Genomic DNA, 21,126 nt, shown 5'->3' on the forward strand with positions numbered 1-21,126 from the left:
ATTTTCTTCATTTTACATTATCCACATTGACAACTTATCCATTTTCTTCATTTTACATTATCCACATTGACAACTTATCCATTTTCTTCATTTTACATTATCCACATTGACAACTTATCCATTTTCTTCATTTTACATTATCCACATTGACAACTTATCCATTTTCTTCATTTTACATTATCCACATTGACAACTTCACTCTCACTTAATGCACATTCTTCACTCTATCTTGCAAATTAAAGTGTACATTGTTAATAACACATAGAGTATCATTCTATTAGTTTCATCTACAACCCTAGCTTTTAACTTCTCCAGAATCTCGAAACTTTGGATGTGATCCTGAACTCACTTGTGAATAATTTACCTCAATAATAAAACGTTATTCTACAACATACTAAGCTATTTCGGACAAAATTAAAGAAAGTGAGTGTGTAAAAAGTTTGGCTCTAAATAAACAGTCTGAATGAAAGTGAATGTTGAACTGACACAGTAGTTTAGTTACCTCAAAATTCTGTTTAGCAATGTAGAGCACAATTTAAAACAGCTGGACTGTAAAAATGAGGAGTTACACCAACTGAAAAATAATATGTAAATGAAGAAGTAGAATTTAACAAACTTATTGACTTAGAAGATATGAATGCGTGTATAGCAGAAAAATAAATCACCATAAAATGATGAAAAACAGTAGAATTAAATACATAACATGTGGAGAAATGGAACATATCTTTCTTTAATTATTATTTTGATTCTTTTAATAGGATTTGCGAAATTGATGTTCTCTCAGTAATACTTACGTTTTGCTATTATAATAATTCTTACATTTAAGAAAAGAAATAGAGGTGATCCAGGTAATAAAGATAAATTTTAATTTTGCTTTAGATCTCAAAAACATTTGTGAAAATTATGTAGTCTAGAACTGTTAAATATGTTTTAGTAAATAATATTTTTACTGAATATCAGGTAGGCTTTTCTTCATATTGTATATGTTTTTTAAGTTTCAAGTAAAAATTAGTAAAAAAATCAATGTATTAGTGTTTTTGTAAAGCTTCTTATTATTACCCTCGCCCCCGGAGGCGGATGGCGAGGGTGTTGAGGGTATTGCAATTGGATCCATGTGTGTGTCTGTTTGTCTGTGTTTTCGCGCTCGTGTCTCAAAAGCTAATAGACCGATGTACATTAAAATTTTACAAAAGATGGGAATTCAGTATGGAACAGTCATTCCCAATTATTGTTCTGGATCCAAATACGGTTCTGGATTCTGGATCACTTTAAAGCATTTTTATAATGGAGAGATAGGACATTTTCGCGTGTTTGGGTTAATAACTGTATAAAGTGTGATCAGATTTGTACCAAATTTCATGGGCACATTAAGGTTGAGACTTCTCATCACACAACAAAAAAATTATCTGGATCGTTGACCATTCTGGATCTGAGAAGGATTTTCTGTGTTTTGGAAGGTGAAATTCCAATATAAAGGCATGCAATCTCGACAAGAAGTGGCGGGGCGAGGGTATGCAATCTCTCTGATTGCTCTTGTTATATATACATTATTGAGACAATTATAAAACATAAAAATTAAAGTAATAATACTGAGGGTTTAAAAGCAATTTATAAGCACTTTGTTGCGTGTGGTTTTAAGACAATGAGGCTTATATGATATCTATATAAATATAATAGTACTGTCTGCTTACATAACTTTCAGTTAGTATACATATATGGAAGCATCAAACAATCTTTTCATCTGTCTTATATGATATACATGTAGAAACATCAAACAAGCTTGTCATCTGTCTTATACGATATATATATATATATATATGGAAGCACCAAACAAGCTTGTCATCTGTCTTATATGATATATATATGGACGCATCAAACAAGCTTGTCATCTGTCTTATATGATATATGTATGGAAGCATCAAACATGCTTGTTATCTGTCTTATATGATATATGTATGGAAGCATCAAACATGCTTGTTATCTGTCTTATATGATATATATATGGACGCATCAAACAAGCTTGTCATCTGTCTTATATGATATATATATGGACGCATCAAACAAGCTTGTCATCTGTCTTATATGATATATGTATGTATGGAAGCATCAAACAAACTTCTCAACAAAAAAGTCAATTTTTAGCATTAAATAATTAAAGTTTTTTATACTGAATACTGTTTGTAAACAATAAAATCAACGTTTTATGATCTGATGAAAACTTTAATATATTTCAATATGAAATGTTGTTTTCTTTCAGCAGTTTGACAAACTATAGCAACTACCAGAGTAAGCTATGTCTGAAAGGATAATGGATATTCGTTTTCAGGAATACAAACCTCACAGACTTAAGAGTAACAGTATCAGCCTTGTTTAGTTTTGTGACATTTAGCCTAGATGTTAAGAAGTATAGTTTTACGTGAAGGGCTTGAACAATTAAATAAGATCTGGATGCTTCCTCATTCAGGTTAAAATCAAATCAAAATTGAGATATTGTGAACATTGGTAATACAAACAGGTGAATAGAGAAACAGGTGGATGAATATGTATCAACACACAACGATGAAACAGACAGACTTTAAATCCATATTATGTCACTAAACTAAGTTATTTGGACTTTTTACATATGTTTATAAAACTATAGATAACTAGCTGGAGTACCCGTCCCCTCGACGGAAGTTATGTAAATTCATGATTAATGAAATATTATCTTAGGACATGAAAAGTTGATTCCCTTATATGTAATTGTAAAAAACGCTCATAAAAACTGTAAGACACAAAGTGTAAACCGCAAGTTTGCATGTATCTTTGCATGGATTCAACAAATCTTCATGCCAAATTTGGTGAAGATCCATCAACAGGGGACGAAGTAGTGGTAAAAAAACGCAAAAACGCCCATAAAAACCTCAAAACGCAAAATGCAAAATTGAAAATTTGTATGTATCTCTCCATGGACCCAGTAATCCTCCATAACAAATTTGGTGAAGATCTTCGAAGTAGTTACATGTACATACAACAGATAGTACTATTTTATTTGTATAGGTATGATTGTATCACGTTGTGATAATACATGTTGTCAGCATGTGCTTTTAGAAGCTGTTGTTTATTCATGTTTCTGTTGAATGTACAGCTACATTTTAAACCGAGAAACTTAAGTGGAATATAATAAGCCACTTAGTTAAAGCACAATAAGAAACTTAATATGCTTTTTAGTTTGTCATTCGTATTTGTTGCTCTGTTTTACTATTATAACCCAGAGTGTGATGTTACAATCTCACATTGTACGAAAGAAAGTTTTGTAGTGAAAGTATCAACCTAAATGTGGTTTATTTTTTTGTGTGACTAGGGTTTTCCACAAGATGTTGTACGGGCAGCGACAACAACAGCCCGTCCGAGAACCTTCTCCAAAGAAACGGGATTCAATTAAGGACACTAAGCTCAGGCTTTTCTTGAAACGAAGTAGTGAGCCAAACATCACTGTCCAGGCCCCACCGGTCAGTTCATTCTTTATCTAAGATAAAGTTTAAAACACTTAGATCAACCCGTCTCTAAGTGCGCATCATTCATTTACGCATTCGGAAGGCTGCTCGTATATTTTGGAAACGGTGTTGAACTGTCGTTTTAAACTTTAGCAAACAATAGCATGTTAAAGTACGTACTATAAATAAAAGACCATTTGAGAGTTTTAAAAAATCACTTAGATTCCTTTTGTTTTCTACAAACTGTCCTAATTTCAGTAACAATACTTATCTGAGCGCCATGCAGTTTCTACTGTAAGAGGTCGTTGGTATAAAAATACGTTTACAGGAAACTGATTTGAACACATGCACCTGACAGCAATGATAGTTAGAGGATGACTTGTTTAAAATACTGTCAAGAGGATGACTTGTTTAGAATACTGTCAAGAGGATGATTTGTTTAGAATACTGTCAAGAGGATGACTTGTTAGAATACTGTCAAGAGGATGACTTGTTAGAATACTGACCCTTATACTTTTAGTAGACTTTAAACCACTCTTATAAAATTTGACAACAGACGATAATTTAAGTATATCAAATATTGTCCACTATCACACTTGTTGAATTGGTGAATCTCCCTTTGATTTTCTCGTCGATTTCTCAGAAACTAAAATGTGTAAACTGAAGCTGCACCCTTTTCGTCAAGATAAGCTTAATGTGTAGTAAGTATTTTATGGGAAATACGAAACAAAAATAATGACGTGTTCTATTTAATTCTAAGGAAATACCAGCGCACAAGCTATATCCTTATCATATGTATAAAGAAGTTGAGTACGTTAGATTAAAATATATATGTTAAAATATGGAAATTTATTATCTTAGATGTGAATGAATGTTATGTTCAACTTACTATGGTAAGCAAGATTCATGCAAAGTTTTGCTGTTCTTGTGGTTTAAAGTAACGCTGGGAATGTTTTTTAAAGTGCTGGCAGTATTCTAACAAGTCATCCTCTTGACAGTATTCTAACAAGTCATCCTCTTGACAGTATTCTAAACAAGTCATCCTCTTGACAGTATTCTAAACAAGTCATCCTCTTGATATAGCTAACATTTATACCCACTATAAAGGAACACATTTTTTTGAATTGTGTATATGTTTAACTTTAATAAGTATATACATGTGTAGAATTATAGTACAAATATACCACGACTCTCCTCATCTTTCACTGTCACAGACATAATACGTCCGCCTCTAGAGCACTACCACGTGAGATTGGAGTTTTCTACCACCATGATGAAAGCGTGTTTCCCTTAAACATTCTGTGAGTTCATCAGTTTCAACTTCAGATAAGTAGATATATATCAAAACACGTATTTGTCTATATACAAAATAAATCTAGCACTGGGAGAACTGTTTATACATGAAAGCGTCATGGAAGAGTCAAGCGACTATCCACACGACGTCACCATACTAGACTGGATGTGACGAAAACATGCAACAAGAGTGTACACATACGCCACTTACTATATATCTAGTGCTTGAAGTGGAGTGGGATGAGGCAGGATTTAATCCCACTTTTTTCAGGAGTGTCTGAAACATCCTACTACCTTTCATAGACTTGAAACCACTCTGATACTTTTAGTAGACTTTAAACCACCCTTATACTTTTAGTAGACTTTAAACCAACGGTTCATATAGATAAGATTTATACACACTATAAAAGCTACGGTTAATACAACTAAGACTTATTCCCACTATAAAGGCTAAGGTTAGTATAGCTAAGATTTATACCCACTATAAAGGCTACGGTTAATACAGCTAAGATTTATACTTGATATAAAGTCTGCAGTTGACAGCTAAGACTTATTCCCACTATATAGGCTGCGGTTAATATAGCTAACATTTATATCCGCTATAAAGTCTGCAGTTAACATAGCTAAGATTTATACATACTATAAAGGCAACGGTTAATATAGATAAGATTTATATATACTATAAAGGCAACGGTTCATATAGATAAGATTTATACACACTATAAAAGCTACGGTTAATACAACTAAGACTTATTCCCACTATAAAGGCTATTAACCGTAGCCTTTATAGTGTGTATAATTTGTAGATGTATTAACCATCATCTGTGTCGGTTGTCTTACACGTCCTGGTGTGAATCTTTCTGTACAATTGTAACATTGGATGGGAAGATAACGTAATTGTCAGGTTTTCTGACCATAACTGGGTAATCCATAGGTTGTTAGAGCTTTGCTGGTTGAAGTTTTTCGTAATTAATCTGAATTTGATCCTAAGCAAGTAAAATTGTTTAGTAGCCTGTTGTTTACTCCACACAACCAGCACGTCAGAGATCTCAAGTTTACTCTACTGTTCTCAATTTAGGTTTGGTTCTCTTTAACATCAGTTTATTTTATCTTCATTTTTATTTTACTATTACAGTTATGTTTTTATTTGATGTGGTACAATAACGTTTGTGTTTTCTTGATGTATCTGTTTTGTCGTCTCCTTCGTCTGTGATCAGCACACCTCTCGCACATGCTTTTCTTGCTAAATCTTACATCCTATAGTTATTTGATGATTTTACGTCTACCACCATCCTGTTCTTAAAGGGGATTATTAAAAAGTGTACTTTTAGGTATTTCCAGAAAGCTTTTTTACAAGCCATGTTTGATTCGTCTTGTTCAATAAATGTATTCTAATTAAGTTAAATTGCCCATATCCTACTTAGTACAAACTCTTTACCTGTCTTACTTAGTTCACATTTATAACTTACGAATTATTTTAAATGTTTTTATGCTCCTTATTAACTGACCAATAGGGTGTTATTATTCTTTACAAACCACTTTCATCAACATGTTATTTTTCTGAATGAATAATTAAATCAGAGGAAGATTTCAGTAGTTGCTAACACTTTTTTTTCTCTAATTCAATGATATATATAAGTTACCCCAAAAATATTGCATTTCGTTCCTTAGCCTGTAGCTAGTGGACATCAGACCCTAATTGTTGAAGAATTCGAACCCGACGTCTTCCGTCAGTTGATTGAATATATTCATACTGGTTGTGTAATGTTACAAGCTCGTACTCTACTAGGTAAGTAAAGGTACCGCTAAGTTTTATAAGTTATATAAAGCAACGGGTAAGTAAAAGTACGTAATTTGTGGTAAGGCCAAGGGAATGTCAAAGTATTGTTTCTCCTTCTTCAACCAAACAGAAGCACAATCCCAAAATAAATCTAATGGAAAGAGTAAATAACTTATGAAATGCAGCGAGTTTTGTCGTTTCTATTTAAACTAATGGGCTGTCCGCGGTGTGTCCACCTCAGGTACCGAACCTCGAATTTTAAGGTTATAACCGTTAAGCTTACCGCTGAACCACTGCGAGGATACGAAGAGATTAGTAAGAGTAATTTGTGACAAATTAAAAATAAATTGGGGAGAACAAGAAATGCAAAAACACAACAATCGAACTCAACAAAAGGCCCGTGATAATCAAAAAAACGGACTACAGTCAGGGAAGGAAATATAATGAGGCCTGAAAATATAGTGGGATAAAAATTCGATGACGAGGAACCCACTTTGAGACTAATAATGGTTGGAGACGGCTTGAATGGGTAATGAAGAAACTCTTTAATATAAGTTTAACATAACAGCAAATGTACAACGTTTCGACAAGGTTTTGTCATCATCAGGTGGGATAAAATTTATACCTACAAACGGACTATACAAGCTAAACGTGTAACCAATTGAATAGGAAATACAGAAAAATAATGTAATCAGGGGAGAGGGGGGCGTGAGAAAATAAAGCCTGAAGTGCTTAAATGAGGTGTGTGTTCACGAATAATAATAAAAAACTAAAATCAAAGAGAGAAAGAGTTAAGAACAGATATAATGTATAATATATTACGAACAGCTAGCTTGCTAGAAAATCTTAGCACCATACACCTACAGAATTACCAATCTGAGCACAATACACATACAGAATTACCAATCTGAGCACAATACACATACAGAATTACTAATCTGAGCACAATACACATACAGAATTACCAACCTGAGCACCATATACATTCAGAACTACCAACCTGAGCACAATATACATACAGAAGTACCAATCTGAGCACAATACACCTACAGAATTACCAACCTGAGCACAATATACATACAGAATTACCAATCTGAGCACAATACACATACAGAATTACCAACAACGAACAAAATGGTAGATAGGCAGTTCCGCAGCTGGGAAGGGTAAGTTTCAGTTACCTTGCATGATCATATCAGTTTTCTAATATTAATGCAATTTACTTTGTAAAGTGTTATTAAGGGTTTCTTTTTTTTATAAAACCCATATTTTTGAACTATCTGATTGTGAAATGTTACAACTTCATTCTCCGACTATAAGTCACCCTAAGTATTATAAATTCTATTTGTTTAAAAATACAGATTATATGTAATGGAAAACTTCGCAAAAGCCGAAACAACGCAGTAAGCTAAAAGGTGATTTTCGTTACCAATATTGTCATGAACTTGGTGTTTAATAAAGAATTATGTAAACGAAAATCTACGCAACTTCTCAAATCACATTCCAACATAAATGGAAGAACATCACGATGAAGTATGATGTGGTTATATGCTAATTTTAGTCTCAACGTTACTGATGATTTATTTTTCTGTTTAAGTGTGGACATGACTATATTTGTTTCAACATTACTGACATGTTTGTATTAACATGATAAAAACGAAACAGAACTTTATACAGCTAGCCCTTCTATACATTTAACTAGCGAACGAATTATTACTTCATTTCTAATCTGTCTAAGGAGGCATACAGGCAGTATTACTTTATAAGATTTTGTTTTACAAAGAGCTATTTGCGATTATGTTCTTAGGTAAACAACGTTTCATACTAAAGTCACTAACTATAAGAATAAATAAATCTTTTTATACACAGGTTTAAACTACAAATGACATTCAAATCACCTTTCAAGATTCAAAATCTATTCAGATCTAAAGGCCTATTACCTACTCCACTTCGTTCCCGGATCATCTATAGATATACATGTGGTGTCTGTAATGCCATTTAAATTGACAAAAAAGGTCCATTACACCTGCGAACGTATGGGAGTATCAAGCAGAGCTGGAAAACAACTATCAGATCTTCCAGACTCGCAATTCGCATACATAGCGAAAACAATAACCACCCTATTTTGATTACAAATTTCAAAATCATCACATCTGCATCATTAAATATTGAACTTTTAATTTAAAAAGTCCATCTATTATAAATGAACTCCAAACTATAAATAATAACACAACTTCGCTACAATTCAGTCTGTTCTGAATCACTTGTAGTACAATTCCGTATAAAAAGACGTAATATTTTTAAATCGTTGCACTTTATACTTATTCCATTCTTTTTTCTAATTAATTTATCCTTTTATTCGGTATTTTAATCCATTTTTGTAAAATTTTGGAGTTTAGAAACTTAGAACAGTGGTTGACCAGAATTATCATCTAACGTTTTTAATTTTAACGACCTCACCCTGTCCTCAAGTTCTAAAGATGCATTCCTACATGCCATGCTCAGTGTGTTTACTTATATCATGTAACTTGACACTTTTGTGTCATCTTTTTAGTGTTGATTGGCATCCACTTTTGCATCCTCTTTTAACTGTTGTTTATTATCCACGTTTTGTGTCATCTTCCTAATACTGTTTGTTATCCACTTTGTATCATCTTCTTGTGTTATTTGTGTCAAGATGACACAAAAAGTGGATGAAAAACAAATAGCACTAGGAAGATGAAACAAAAAGTGAATAAAAACAGTAGTAGGAAGATGACACAAAAATTTTATAAAATAATTAAGAATATAACAAAAATGCAGATAATAAATTTCACTATAAACTTCCTAGTGCTGTTTGTTATCCACTTTTTGTGTCATCTTCCTAGTGCTGTTTGTTATCCACTTTTTGTTTCATCTTCCTGGTGCCGTTTGTTATCCACTTTTTGTGTCATCTTCCTGGTGCTGTTTGTTATTCACTTTTTGTTTCATCTTCCTAGTACTGTTTGTTCTCCCCTTTTTGTGTCATTTTCCTAGCGCTGTTTGTTATTCACTTTTTGTTTCATCTTCCTGGTGCTGTTTGTTATCCACTTTTTGTGTCATCTTCCTAGTTATGTTTGTTATTCAGTTTTTGTTTCATCTTCCTAGTACTGTTTGTTATTCAGTTTTGTGTCATCTTCCTACTGCTGTTTGTTATTCACTTTTTATTTCCTCTTCCTAGTGCTGTTTGTCATCCACTTTTTGTGTCATCTTCCTAGTACTGTTTGTTCTCCCCTTTTTGTGTCATTTTCCTAGCACTGTTTTTATTCACTTTTTGTTTCATCTTCCTTGTTCTGTTTGTTATTCACTTTTTGTTTCATCTTCCTAGTGCTGTTTGTTATTCACTTTTTGTGTCATCTTCCTAATGCTTTTGTTAGTATTATAATGGTTGTACATTATAATGCTTATTTTAGAGCGAATTAGAACTCTTTGAATTAACCAAAAAGTATTTTTAATGTGCATTATATAAGTATTAAAATACCATTATGTTTTCTAAATCTTTAGATTTAGAGTTTACCGATTTTACGGTGCCAGGAAGATTTAGGGTTAAGTAAAAACGTTCTGGAGCTATGGTGTTGTTAATTTTTTCAGGTCTTATGAATGCGGCTGATTATTATGGTTTAGAAGAACTGCGGAGAGCATGTATGGGTTTTGTACAAAGTTGTATTAATGTTGATACTGTGTGTGCCCTACTAGCATCAGCAGAGAAGTACATCCAATACAAGTGTACTAAGTCTTTAGTTCAGAGGGTAAGTTCAGTACATTGAAGAAATGAATTGTTTTATAATATAGTAAGAAACCTTCATGTTTAATATATTTCAATACAGCGATTCAGAGTAAACCAGCTCATGAGGATTTTAGAAAATGGTTAAGAATTATAATATTATAATATTCAATTATTTTTACATGTAACTTCTTAAGTCAAATTAACTAACGCCTTTTAAGAATTGCATATCTATAAGTGTTTTTTTACTAGCCGTGTTGTTTATGAAAACTGTTGTAGTCTCGGGACGAACTAATCATTGTTCTATAAAAACTGTTGTAGTCTCGGGACGAACTAATCATTGTCTTATAAAAACTCTTATCGATTTATAGTATTATTATGAAAGTAGGTTCTTTGTTAATAAAAAATCAACAATTTTGAAAACCAATCTCGTTTTTTCTTTTGTTATTGTTTTTGCTGTTTGTAGGTTTTAGAGTTTGTGGACAACCATGGGAACGAAGTGCTCAGCCTCGGCTCCTTCGCACTGCTTCCTCTTCATGTAGTGAGACTTATCTTATCCAGAGAAGAGTTAAGAGCCGACGAGATGACTAAATTCCAGGCAGCGATGCACTGGAGCCGTCGCTACTGTGACAGTATGGGAAATGTTGACTTACGTGAGACCATCGCTAACTTCATTGAATATATCGAGTTTTACAAAATTCCAGCGAGTGTGCTAATCAAGGAAGTCCATCCTGTTGGAGTTATACCAGACCACGTGATTATGAATGCACTAGCTTATCAAGCCGACCCATCGAGTGTGGATGTGAATAAACTTAGCTCTCCTAACCGTTTCCGACGAGCCAGTCTCCAGCCTAACTTACTCCGCTCCACAGGTCTTGATCACGCTGCTATGGCTAGTGTTGCTGCTGCTGGTCCAATCGTGGAGAGTCCCGAAGAAAACCGCCCGAGACAACCAGGACAGAAACGTAGACTTTATAAAAGAAGTAACACTCTCGCTGAAAGATAATCTAGCTCTTCACTAACCTGTCTTGTAACACGTGTAGTGTGAAAGCAGTCTTACTGTGAGTGTCTGTGATAAATATTGTCTTACCTGACACAGGAACAGTGGAAGGTCGTGATAATTGTTGTAATGTTAGAGTTCTATCAGATGAACGTTAGGACTTCCATCAACAGTAGTCATCTTGCATGGCATCATTTTATGTTTCCTACCTTTCCTATGAAATAAGTTTCTGTAAGAGATAAAGATTAGCAAAGTGGTATATTAACTCTATACAGGTAAGCAGCACAGTTGCATGAGGTACGAAAACTTTTAAAACACTTTTTTATGCTATTAGTTCAAATCTACATATCTGGATGCATAATTGAATTTATAAGAATATGACACTTGTTTGTAATTTTATAAATTTCTAATATAAGAAATACAGTTTCAAAAAACACCCAAGAAGTATGCAAAGTTCGTTTGTAAGTTTTCCAAAGTAATCTAAAGAGAAAAAAATGGAAAATTTGGAAGTTATGAATATAAAAGCTACTTATATAACAGGTTATAACTTTCTTTTAAACATACACACAGGGTTATTCTAAAGTAATAAGTTACGCCCCACCCATGGAAAGGGGTGAACTGTAGCATCACAAATGTTTTATTTTTACCCAGAACATTTGTGATACTAACTTTTCGTGTGCTCCCACTGGGGGCGTTACTTTGGATTAATTCCTGCTGAAGGTGAACTTCATGTCAGTTAATTTTTTGATGTAGTTAGCTAACAATGTTTCACTCTAAAAGTTGTATTCCAAACAACTTGTTTATTTTCATTTGTGAAGCAATTAAAATCAGTCTCGTTATGTCTTAACTTGTGAAACGGCTGAATCAGGTTTTTTGGCAAAGAATGAGATTTATATAGAGTGGGTAACGAAATAATCTTATTTGTTGCGTTTTCAGCTACTACTTCGTAACAGATGTTTTTATTTGCCCTAATGAGTAAACACATTTAGGTTTAAAGACATTTTTTTTGCAGAATACAGGATCGTCTCTATCGCTTCACAAAACAATGATATCAAGTCAAACAGTTTGTAAAAACAAGTATCAACCTACTTGTTTTGCCTCTCGCATCTTCGCGTTATTACCTGGGCAATGACGTCAACACTGCACTGTCAGAAAACACAAGCTCGATTCTGATTACCACAACACTCAGTTAAGTTAACAACCAAATACACAGGTCTCTACTTCTCTGTATCTGAAAAAGAAGTCATAAGGGTAATTATTTTAGTTAGGGAACGTGCATAAATCAATATCTAGAACATTCTGCATACTAGAAAAAGACAGAAAGGATCATAGCTATGTCAATTTTTTTCAGTATACTGTGAAAAAAACGTAAAAATTTACACCATTTCGTACTGCATATTAAGAAAAGATATATAGGTTCATATCTGTTTTAGGCTTTTTCTTAATATTAAGGTAAAACGTATAGTTTCACATTAATTTCGAATGACTTCCTGAATAGTAAGGAAGGGTTCAAGGTTGTGCTATTTTCCAATAAAATATAAATAAATCAAGGTCCACCTCATTTTGCATGTATGAAGAAAGCCTTCAAAGATTCAGATAGTGTGTTTTAAGGAGAAACACATAGACTGAAACGCTTGTTGAATTGATTCTGGATGTTAAGAAAAGATACGTAAATTGAAACCAATGTCATTCAACACGTTAAAGGAAAAGTTTGGTAAGGTTTCAGTTCTATATCACTTTGCGTACAAGGATAGATACGTAAACAGATACGGCACTTTTCATATTTAACGAAAGACATACACACATATGTATATACATATAGATTAAGATCTAAGTTGAATAGGTTAGTCATGTTAAAAAGAAACTCGCAGATTTAGACGACGTCGTTCAGCATATAAAGGAAAGATGCATGGATTCAGATCCATGTTAAATCAGCTCAGTTTATAAAAGAAACATACATGTATATATTAAGGAAGAAAATTCATAATTTCAATTCTATGTCATTCTACCTAGTAAGAAATGACGAGTAAATTCAGATCCATAGTGGATTTTTTCTACTTATTCAGACAAAATATGAAGATTCAGATCCATGATGAATTTATTCTAGTTATTAAGGAAAGATACGTAGATTCAGATCCATGATGAATTTATTCTAGTTATTAAGGAAAGATACGTAGATTCAGATCTATGATGAATTTATTCTAGTTATTAAGGAAAGATACGTAGATTCAGATCCATGATGAATTTATTCTAGTTATTAAGGAAAGATACGTAGATTCAGATCTATGATGAATTTATTCTAGTTATTAAGGAAAGATACGTAGACTCAGATCCATGATGAATTTATTCTAGTTATTAAGGAAAGATACGTATATTCAGATCCATGTCACCTCTATTCTGCACATTAAGGAAACTATCAAAGAGAGAGATCCACATCTTTATTCATATTAAGGAATATATACCCATATATTGATTCAGATCCACGATGGATCTATTTTGCATAGTAAGAAAAAGATATAAATTCTGAAGAATATCATTCCGTTTATTAAAAAAGGATAACTTGGTTCAAATCTATGTTGAATTAGTTATTTATATTAAATAAATATAACGTGGTTATGCTTATTCAAAACCCGTCTTTAGTATCAGATCCAAGCTGAATTTCTTCTGTATCTTAAGGGAAGATACCTAGATTCAGATCCATGGTCGGTTTGTTCTACATATTAAGGGAAGATGCCTAGATTCAGATCCATGGTCGGTTTGTTCTACATATTAAGGGAAGATGCCTAGATCTGGATCCATGGTCGGTTTGTTCTACATATTAAGGAAAGATGCCTAGATTTGGATCCAAGTTCGGTTTGTTCTACATATTAAGGAGAGATACCTAGATTTAGATCCACGTTGAATTTGCTCTACATGTTAAGGAAAGTTAATTATATACAGCATATGCTCAGCATATTAAGTACATACACAGACTTAGATCCACGTTGAATTTGCTCTATATGTCAAGAAAAGTTGATTACATACAGTATATGCTCAGCATTTTAAGAAATGTATATATATTTGTATCAATTATAATTTGTAATATGTATTTGAGAAAATATACTTAGATTTATAACCATTTGGAATTTGTGCAGCAAAGAAGCTTGAAACGTGCACTAAGTCCATGGCTGATTGTTTTTGTAGACTTAAAGAAATACATGGATCAGACATTTTATTTGGAAACGTTATTGCCGTAGTTTCATGGTGTAAGATATTTTAAGACTAATATATAAATCTAATTCAAGGCTGTCTTGTTATTCTTATAAAAAATTACAGATATCCAAACTAAGGCTGTTACAAATACATACAGTAATCTAAATCAATATTGCTTTTCTCATTTTAGGAAATACTCATAAAACTCACATCTACAAGATGTTCTGTAAGATGAAACCGAGAAAAAAAGCTACTCTGAATTTGTAGGGACAATTTGTAGATCCAAGTAAAACAAAATCTGTACATTCATAAGAATAGCTTAATTCAGATCAAACGAGATCGAAAGGATAGAGGAAATATGGAGGTTCAGGCATATGAAAATTAGTTATATATATATATATTGAGAAACAAGATAAATTCAAAATATACTAATTTTATACTTTTGCGAAATCTATATAGATTCATGTGATATTAATTCTATTTAATAAGAAACACTATGTAGATTCAGGTAAAACAGTCTGTATAGATTCAGGTTAAAGTAGATCTGTACATCTAGAACCATAAATTGATCTATGTTAATTTAATTCTTTACGTTTGGTAAACATACATCTATCCATGTTTTGTGGAAGTGTCTATATCTAGAAAAACCTGCTTCTGTATATTTAGGGCAAATACTTACAACCATTTAAACTAATTCTGTTTAATAAATAACAAGTGTAATTATATTAAATTAGTTATCCTCAGTTAGGAATATTCTATAGATCTACGTTAAACATTTAGTAAAACAAATTATAGATGGTTAATCTTGTACTGTACATTTTTGAATAATACATAGAATCAGATTAGAGTACTTACAAAACTAGGAGGCTATTCATTATGTGAGAAAACTTCTTAGGTTATTTTGTGTATTTAGTTTAGAAAATAAGACACAGATCCAATAAGATCTTATATTTAGAAACAATGTAAGATGTTCGGTACACTAATGAAAGATGTATGTTAGGTCCAGCTTGCACTCCATATTTATTGGAAAGAAATGCTTAGAAGAAGGACTTCTTGGTTGTTGATGTAGCATATGATTGAGGCGATCTACGCTTTAAACAGTTGTTTTAAAGTTGACATGTGGATCTTATGACATATTTACCTGCTACATAAAATAACATTGTTAGAAGTAATAGATTCAAGTAAAGCTCAAACAGTTTGACCTATCACCCTGTACAGAATGACCCTTTTTAATATTATGCTGATTATTTCTAGGTGTAAATGCTATTCTTTTAGATCTTTTACGATTACTTCATTTAACTGTTGTTGTTTTTGTCATACATAAGACTTACGATCCATTTTTATATAAAAGGCACCTAAGGATTTCACATATTCTAGAGATATTATTGTCTAACTAACAAATAATTTAAAATATTTTTACCAGAAGACAGTAGAACCGGTTTGCCTGTCTAAACAATATGCTCTATGGTTTGTTGATTCAGGTAGAAATGTGATAACTTATTTATGTTTCATTGTCTAATGTTGGTTAAACTGTCTTCAACAATTAGCTACGTGGAATTTAGTAGTAATTCTTATTTAGTGAAAATACAATTTTATTTCATAAAGGGATAAACTTTTAATCCTGTTGTACTTTTATTTCAAAAGTAACAGCAACATGTAGTTGTGTCTGTTAAGGTTAGTAATATTATTTGAGCAACAGTGCTCTTTGCATTAACGTGTTAATAAATGACAATAGAAAAGAAAAACATAAAACAAAAAAGTCTTTAATTGGGTTTATTTCTTCAAAGAAATGTAATATTTTTGTAATATCTTTCAGCGTTTTATCTATATAAATTGTTACGGAAAAGTCATGTTATTTAACAGGTTGAAAAAAATGTAGTCGTCAAACAGTGGCCATATCTGTCATGTTATTTACAATGTATGTATATATATACAGTTGTGTTGTGCAAGGTATATTCTGTTAACTAAACAGGTGATTTGTATGAAACAAATTAAATGTATTATTGAGGTCCTAGCAAAGCAATACGTTGGCTCAATTTTATTTCATTGAAATTTACAATACTTCCCGTAATACGTTAATATCATAGTTAGGTTAGTAAGGATATAAATATAACATAAAAGGCTTACTCTTTTATTAGACTATATCATCGATAACAGTAATCTTAAATATTTGATAAAACACACTTTAGAATTTAAACATTTAAAATCAAGTTAAAACCCAACAAAATGTTTGGGTAGATTTTATAAATGTTTAATTTTGAAGTTTGTTTGAAGTTATGCACAAAGCTACACAATAGGCTATCTGTGCTCTACCCATCACGGGTATCGAAACCCGGTTTTTAGTGTTGTAAGTCCGCAGACATACCGATGTGCTACTGGGGAGCTAATCTTGATGTAAAAGTAACTGGAGAGAATAATTTATATTTACAAGATTTCATTGAATATTTCTACATATATACTTCCTTTTAAAAAACAAATATAATATGCCACATGTTATGGAATTATTAAGACCAAAGAACTGATAATAAAGAAATAGTTTAACAAAGCTATATACTTATATGTAATTTTTTCCTTCATTTAGTGGTCTTTAGATATTTAAACAAGAATGTCTTGTAAATCTCAGTGTCATGAAAATCTAAAACACGCAGTTATAAATAAGCAATAATATGTTAAAACGTATTAACTCAACAGAAGAGAACACTTCTTTATGATGTTATAACTAACTTCCGTTTTCGCAATTTTTGTTTTATCTACGTCTGTACCGAAAAATTTTGTTAGTTTCCTGGATTTCTCATCTGTCACCTTCACCTGTATTGGATTATTTTGGTTTCATTCATGAAATGCGCACTTTAACTTCACATAATTTCTATTGAACGACTAATTCCTGTATGTTTCAATAATTCTAGGAAAGAAGATTTTTTTCTGCTACATTTTTAAATATGGAATAAAAAAGAATATAGAAATGCTAAGTAACATCATTCATGCCGACACGATCTATCTGACTTTCCATCTTGACAATAGCCCTGCAGCGTATTTCCTTCGCAAATGACTCCGTCGTAAGGTTGCCATGACAGAAGTGCCTGCCGACTTTTCACAGTACATCTAATGTACGAGAACAACCGCTTCCCAGTGCCAAGTTAAACTGTTGGGCCGCACAAAAATCCATACGCATTGCATCCAGCGACTTGAAAGTTATGTTTTTGTTTTCCATCTGCTTGAGACATGCAATGGTTGAACTGGAGGAATGACTGGAAACCCTATTTTAGTGAACCAATACCTTATTGGCCTCGTTTCCGTAAACAAAGTCGATATTTCTGTTGGTACAAAGGATTCAGAACATTGGCCTGAAAGTCAACAGACCTCTGATCGACCTTTACTCCATTCTCTTGATCCATAATTTGCCCCTGTCGCAGTATCCAATGATTATCATTAATCTACTCGAAAAAAATTTGCAACATGATATGTACCACTTTTGGATTTTTTTTCCACCCACTGACCAGTAGAAAATGGCAGGAAACTTGTTAAGGTACATATACGCTCTGTCGAGTTCACCACGTATTGTTATTCTTCTCCTGTTAGATAGGCTTATACAGTTTCGTCGAGTTCACTATGTATTGCCATTCTTTCCTTTGTTAGATAGGTTTATACAGTTTCGTCGAGTTCACCACGTATTGCCATTCTTCCCCTGTTAGATAGGTTCATACAGTTTCGTCGAGTTCACCACGTATTGCCATTCTTCCCCTGTTAGATAGGTTCATACAGTTTCGTCGAGTTCACTACGTATTGCCATTCTTCCCTTTGTTAGATAGGTTCATTCAGTTTCGTTGAGTTCACCACGTATTGCCATTCTTCTCCTGTTAGATAGGTTCTGTGACGAATTTATTATTACATATTTATTTTAATATGAACGTTTGTTTAGATCAAGTTATATTTAAAAAACATGCATTGCTTATAGTGTTAAATATGTATTGCGAAACTCCTGCCTATTCTCCAAAGTTGAGGAAGAGCAAAAATCAACAATATATCAATGTACATAAATGCTTAATTACAGCTTTGTATTGTTACGTAATCTGAATATTGTAGAAAGCTTCAACACGCCTATAAATATAATCAATACAACGCACTAAAGAAGAGTATCTATTATTAGTTTACTATAGTCAGTGTGCTATAAACTTTGGAAGCTATAACTGTGATTGTTATAACATTTATCAATCGGGAAACTTCAGATATTTGACCAGGAACCTTTACAAAGTTCGAACAGTACAAATCATTTAACTTCAGTAGATTCTCATTGGACATTAGTATTTTTACAAAAATATTTTATAAATTCATCCTGGAAAACTCGACGTGTGTGGCCGGTAAATAACGAAAGACAAAGCTAGCTAGCTCCCTGTTATGTGAATTATACCTACGTCAACTCGTAATCAACTCGCTCATCGTGAACCCTCAATAAGATATCAAAGAAGTTCCAGACCAGAAGAAGACTTAATGTTGCTTATAATTTTGTGAAACTTTTGTTTATAAATCATTGTTTGTAAAAACTATTTGTAATAACTGTTATTGTAAATTGTATTGTTTTGTATATATTAAAACGTATTTGTGTGAAAAAAGAAAACTGTGTGTATCAATCTTGTTGGCAAAACTGACCATATATCGGCTTTTAGTTAACAGCTAAATTCAAAGTAAAATTTAACTACTAAATTCAAAGTATCATTTAGCTCAGTTTCAGACCTTTCGAAATTCTAATACGTAACTTAATAAATTGGGGGCTCGTGTCCGAGATTTAAATCAGAGACAAAATTCAATCTAAATTAAAAATTTAAATCACAATTGAATTTATATTTATCAGTGCCAACAAGATTTCATCATATCTGATTATCAAGATTTTCTTTAACTACCCTCCCTCCAACAACTAGAAAAATGTAACAAAAATTAATTAATCGAATTTGCCAAAGTTTTAGAACTAGAAGTTAAAAAATCAATGAGAAAAATGAAATGAAAAAATGAAGCCGAGAAAGAGCAAGAACAAGCTCGAATTGAAGCCGAGAAAGAACAAGCTCGTATTGAAGCTGAAAGAGAAAATAAACGTCTGAGGCCGAAAAAGAAAATAGGCTGAAAGAAATGGAAATTAGACTCAACATTGATCGACCAAGGCAAAATGACACCTTTTAACTTAATCGATATGTTAAAGAACCACCATTTAATGAAAATGAAGTTGATAAATATTTCCAACATTTTGAGAAGGCTGCCCACATATGGAATGGCCTATCGAAAAATTGTCATTATTATTACAAAGTGTCTTAACTGGTAAAGCACAAGAACCTTATGCCGCTCTCTCTCTAGAAGACTGTACGAATTATGATAAGGTTAAAGCAGCTATTCTCAAATGAGTTAGTACCGGAAGTTTATCGCCAAAAGTTTCGAGGGTATTGCAAACAAGATAATCAAACTTATATGGAATTCGCCTAGGAAAAAGGTTTATTTGGATCGATGGTGCAATTCTAAGCATATTGGCAACAGTTTCGACAAACTAAGACAATTATGTCTAATTGAGGAATTTAAATGTTGTGCCCATGACGACCTCAAAACTTACTTCGATGAAAAGAAAGTTGAAACACTACAGGAAGCAGCCGCTCTTTCCGATGAATACACTTTAACACATAAAACCACTTGTCATAAAAAGAAATTCCTACCATCTCAACTAAAACATCTATCTGTTCAAACCACTAAAGTTAAGGAATCTTCTAAAAAATCCAGCTCCTCTAGTTCGAAATCTTTTGACAGTTAGGATAAAACTTCTTTAAAATAATCAAGGCATATCTGCCATTTTTGTAAAAAACCTGGTCATGTTATGTCCAATTGTTGGTGTTTGAAAAAGAAAAGGAGGCAACACCCAGTGTGTTTGTGTCCACATAGGGACGTAGTTTCACCAGATCAGCCGATGTTGTTGGTGTGACCACTGATATAAAGGCTGATGTAATCAGGAAGGAATTTAGACCTTTTGTATCTGCAGGTTCCGTGTCTTTGACAAGTGTCACTGGCAATCCCATATCCATACGTATTCTATGTGATACTGGGGCGGCTCAATCATTGTTGTTAGAAGGTATATTGCCTTTAGATTCAAGTTCTGCCACTGGTGAGTCTATTATTGCTAAGGGTATTGAGGGTGGCTTTGTTAATGTTAATCCAGGTCTCTATCTGGATGATTATGGTGCCCCAAGTAGATCCATATTCTTTTACTTTCCAATGTATTTAAATACAAGGGATATCACCGCTTTGGAAATTCCAAAACCGCGATCTGAACAAATCTTTATGGTCTGGGCATATTAATATTTTGATTTACAAAAGCAATCAATTCTAGGTTGAATATCGCTACCTGGCTATGGTTGAATATGATTTGCTGATCTGCATATTCAGAATCGTTTTAATGTAACGTATTCAACCCTTTGTATAAATACATTGTATAGAGAGTGGAAAATATAACTGTAAATGCTGGAACAGAACTTGATACATATTCCAAATTGTAAATATGTATCGATTCACGACCATTTATAATGCTATTGATAACGGGTTTTCCTTTTATATAACAACATTATATATAAACTTATTTTCTTTAAAAAAAAAAAACATTCAATTTTACAAT

At 32.6% G+C, this 21,126-nt stretch overlaps 1 protein-coding gene across 1 annotated transcript in view; it reads left to right on the forward strand.

Moving 5' to 3' along the window:
• Positions 1-16,502, forward strand: part of LOC106459598 (serine-enriched protein-like) — a 38,267-nt gene extending 21,765 nt beyond the window's left edge. The window contains exons 3-6 of the mRNA XM_013919230.2: positions 3,344-3,491; positions 6,441-6,558; positions 10,159-10,316; positions 10,758-16,502. Of these exons, the coding sequence (XP_013774684.1) occupies positions 3,344-3,491; positions 6,441-6,558; positions 10,159-10,316; positions 10,758-11,297 (964 nt within the window). The 3' untranslated portion in view covers positions 11,298-16,502. The remainder of the gene's footprint in view (positions 1-3,343; positions 3,492-6,440; positions 6,559-10,158; positions 10,317-10,757) is intronic.
• The last annotated feature ends 4,624 nt before the right edge of the window (positions 16,503-21,126 follow it).

The sequence above is a fragment of the Limulus polyphemus genome, unplaced genomic scaffold, assembly GCF_000517525.1.
Source record: "Limulus polyphemus unplaced genomic scaffold, Limulus_polyphemus-2.1.2 Scaffold635, whole genome shotgun sequence".
Taxonomy (NCBI): Eukaryota; Metazoa; Arthropoda; class Merostomata; order Xiphosura; family Limulidae; genus Limulus; species Limulus polyphemus.